Genomic DNA, 3,128 nt, shown 5'->3' with positions numbered 1-3,128 from the left:
AGAAGAAACCATTCCAAAAAACAAAACAGAAAGGAAACATTCAGCACTACATCGTACATTAGCTTGCAGACTGCTGACAAACAGAATAGCAGATAAGGTTGAAAGAAAGGTTATTAACCTTTGATTGATCAGTCAGATGAATCCAAAGCAAGGTTATCACTCAAAATGATCAAACCAATTGAACAAAAAGCTAGAAAATACATAACCATTTTTTAAAAATACAAGGGAACAAAAAAGAAATCTAAACTCAATCACAAAGAGATAGTTCTACAAGATACATGTTGAATTGCATGCATCATACTAATTTTTTCTTTTTTCTAAAAAATATCTGTATGGAATAGCTTTCTGGGAGGGGCAAGAAGAGGGATAAAGGGGAAATGTAGTCAATATAAAATCAAGCTTAAAGTAAAAAATTATTTTTTAAAAATTACATGCTGAACTCACTTAAAAATCAAGTTGTACATAATAGGATCAAAGTTTCATGTACAATCCTTTTTTTTCTTCTACTCTGCATATTTTAAATAGGTGTTTGTTAATGTCATAATAAACAAAAAAAATTTTCAATACACGATTTGCAATCATGTCAAAGGGCTAATTTGGTAGGTCATGTTACAGAATATGGGACCTTAAAAACCATGTCATCCAGCCACCTAATTTTACAGAGAAAAAAATGAGTGTAACACGAAGGGTACTCCCAGCACAGGTTTGACTAGGTCACACTCCTCAGTTTCATAAATTCCAGTAGCTCTCTATTATCTCTAGAATCAAATATAAGCTCCCCATACTGGTACTAAAAGGCATTGGCTTTAATATAACTTTCCAGCTTTATCATATATTACTCCCCTTTATACACTCAAACCAATCAAATTATAGACTGTGACTCCTTAACCACTAAGGCTGGAATAAATTCATTTTTAACCTCCATAAGAGAATTCCCAGTTTTGCTCAAAACTCAACTCAAGGGTCTACCTTGTTTCTTTAGGATAATACCCCTGTCCTCAAGGGGTGTTACTATCTAGCAGGAAAGATAAGACATATATACAACTAAATAGAATACAACTAAACAGAATGTAGTAAGAAAGGGTACAAGGAGTCTACATGTAAGTTTGAAATCAGGAAGACCTAATACATTTAACTAGTTGTGTGTCTGATGGGCAAGTCATTTAATCTCTCAGTATCAGTTTTCTTATCTGAAAAATGGTAATAATAGCACTCACCTCATAGAGCTGTTGAGAGGATAACATGAAAATATATATATGTATATATATATATATATATAGCATTCTGTGCCAAATAAATACTTGCTATTATTATTATTATTATTATTATTATTATTATTATTATTATTATTATAGAAAAGAGACAAGAGACATCATATACTGGGAAGAGGTTGGCTTTTGTATAAGAGAAAATTCTAGTACATTTCATATAAGACATGGCATTCAAAATGGGTCTAAAAAATGATATTTGCTAGCAATAGGGAGTTACAAAAAAGTTACTGAGGAAGTGAGTGATTTCCTCAGGAGAATATCATTTTAAGTAGGACTCTTAAAATCCTAAAAAGCCTTCAAACACTGAAGGTATTTGATTACTTTTTACAAATTTGTAAACAGTCTAAAATTCTACTGAATAATAGAAATCAACTGAGCACCACAAAAATGTTACCTTCAGTGCTGACTTGGTTACACAAAGGTTTGGTTTTCTCCTTGAGTTCACTCTGACTGGCATAATTATCATTCATGTTCTTGGATCCACTTTCTATCCTGGTTCTTTTGACTGGCATCGGCACTTCTTGAAATATCTTTGAATAAAAATCCACTCCATTAAACAACATGAAAAATGTTCTTTTTCTGACTTGTCAAATGTTTAAGAATTAAAACTACAGCAATTCAGTATTTCTAAGAGTAACCAACCCTGACACAGTAATAACTATTCACGTTTCTGTAATGCTTTTAAGATTTATAAAGCAATTTGCACACAGTAAGTCTAGCCTTTTAATATTAAGTATTATCTGTGCTTCTCTGATTATTTTCTGAGAACCTCTGACTCCCTTTCCATTGTTTAATAGAATCCTTTCAGATGCAAATTTATCAATAGAAAGCAATAGAAAGCCCATCCCCTCTATCCCTTCTCCATCTTCCTGGCTCTCAACCTTCCAAGGTGGATGCCTTGACTGCAGTTAGTTATGGACGAGTCAATCCTTGACTCCCTCCCCGACTCCTCCCTGTACAGGAGGTGGCTTAGATTCCCCATAGAAGTTTGGCTGGCCCCTTCCTCCAACCTGGATTCACATGGGACTAAGGCCAATCACATCAGTATCTGCTTTCCTTCCTTTTCTTTTTCCCCTAAAGCACTTTAGTATTAACTTTTGCTATTCAGCCTATCCTATAAGTAGCTAGTTATCTTGCTGCCTCTCCAGAAAGCCTCACCTGCGAACTTTCTGTAATCACAGGTGAACTTTGCAGTAACCAGTAAATTAAAATCTATGCCTTTTATACCTGCAGAGTCAGTTAGTCTATGAGTTACCCCTGAAGGCAATATTTTTCTCTTGTCATCAATACCACTCAAAAATGCTAGATAGAACCTTGTTGCTTACAGAATAAAATACAAACTCCACAATTTGACATTTAAAGCCTCCAGTGTGGCTCCAACCTTATTTTAAAGTTTTATTTCACAAGTCTCTTCCCCTTCACATATTCAATATTCCAGTCAAAATGGCATATGCCTGAACTCAGTCTTTTGCCCAGGCTATCTCACATGGCTATTCTCACAAAGAATTATTACCTTCCTATACAGCACAAGTTGGGGGATCATTTGATTGATCTCCTTACTTGTCAGGGTTCTCCCCTGAATCATATTATTTTGTTCTCCTTATCCATGTAAACAATTTATCATCCCATGAAACTTTGAGCACTGGGACTGGGATTTTTAATTTTCTTTTTCCCCCTTAATAAATGCTTAACTGAATTTAAATAAGTGTTAAGCAGAAGCAAACATATAATAGAATGTGCCTAAAACTACCATATTTCCCCATATATAAGACACACCCCTTTTTGAAAAAATTTGGGGTCAAAAACTGGGAGCATCTTATAGTGATTGTATATTTTTTTACTTGCATTTCCCACTTT

General features: G+C 34.2%; 1 protein-coding gene across 2 annotated transcripts in view; it reads right to left on the bottom strand.

Moving 5' to 3' along the window:
• Nucleotides 1–3,128, bottom strand: part of ZNF839 (zinc finger protein 839) — a 37,953-nt gene that overhangs the window by 6,753 nt on the left and 28,072 nt on the right. For both annotated transcript variants that reach the window (XM_074213146.1, XM_074213145.1), the window contains one exon: nt 1,666–1,801. In XM_074213146.1, the coding sequence (XP_074069247.1) occupies nt 1,666–1,801 (136 nt within the window). The remainder of the gene's footprint in view (nt 1–1,665; nt 1,802–3,128) is intronic.

The sequence above is a fragment of the Macrotis lagotis genome, chromosome 1 (genome assembly GCF_037893015.1).
Source record: "Macrotis lagotis isolate mMagLag1 chromosome 1, bilby.v1.9.chrom.fasta, whole genome shotgun sequence".
Lineage (NCBI taxonomy): Eukaryota > Metazoa > Chordata > Mammalia > Peramelemorphia > Peramelidae > Macrotis > Macrotis lagotis.
This window is presented reverse-complemented; position numbering and strand designations above follow the sequence as displayed.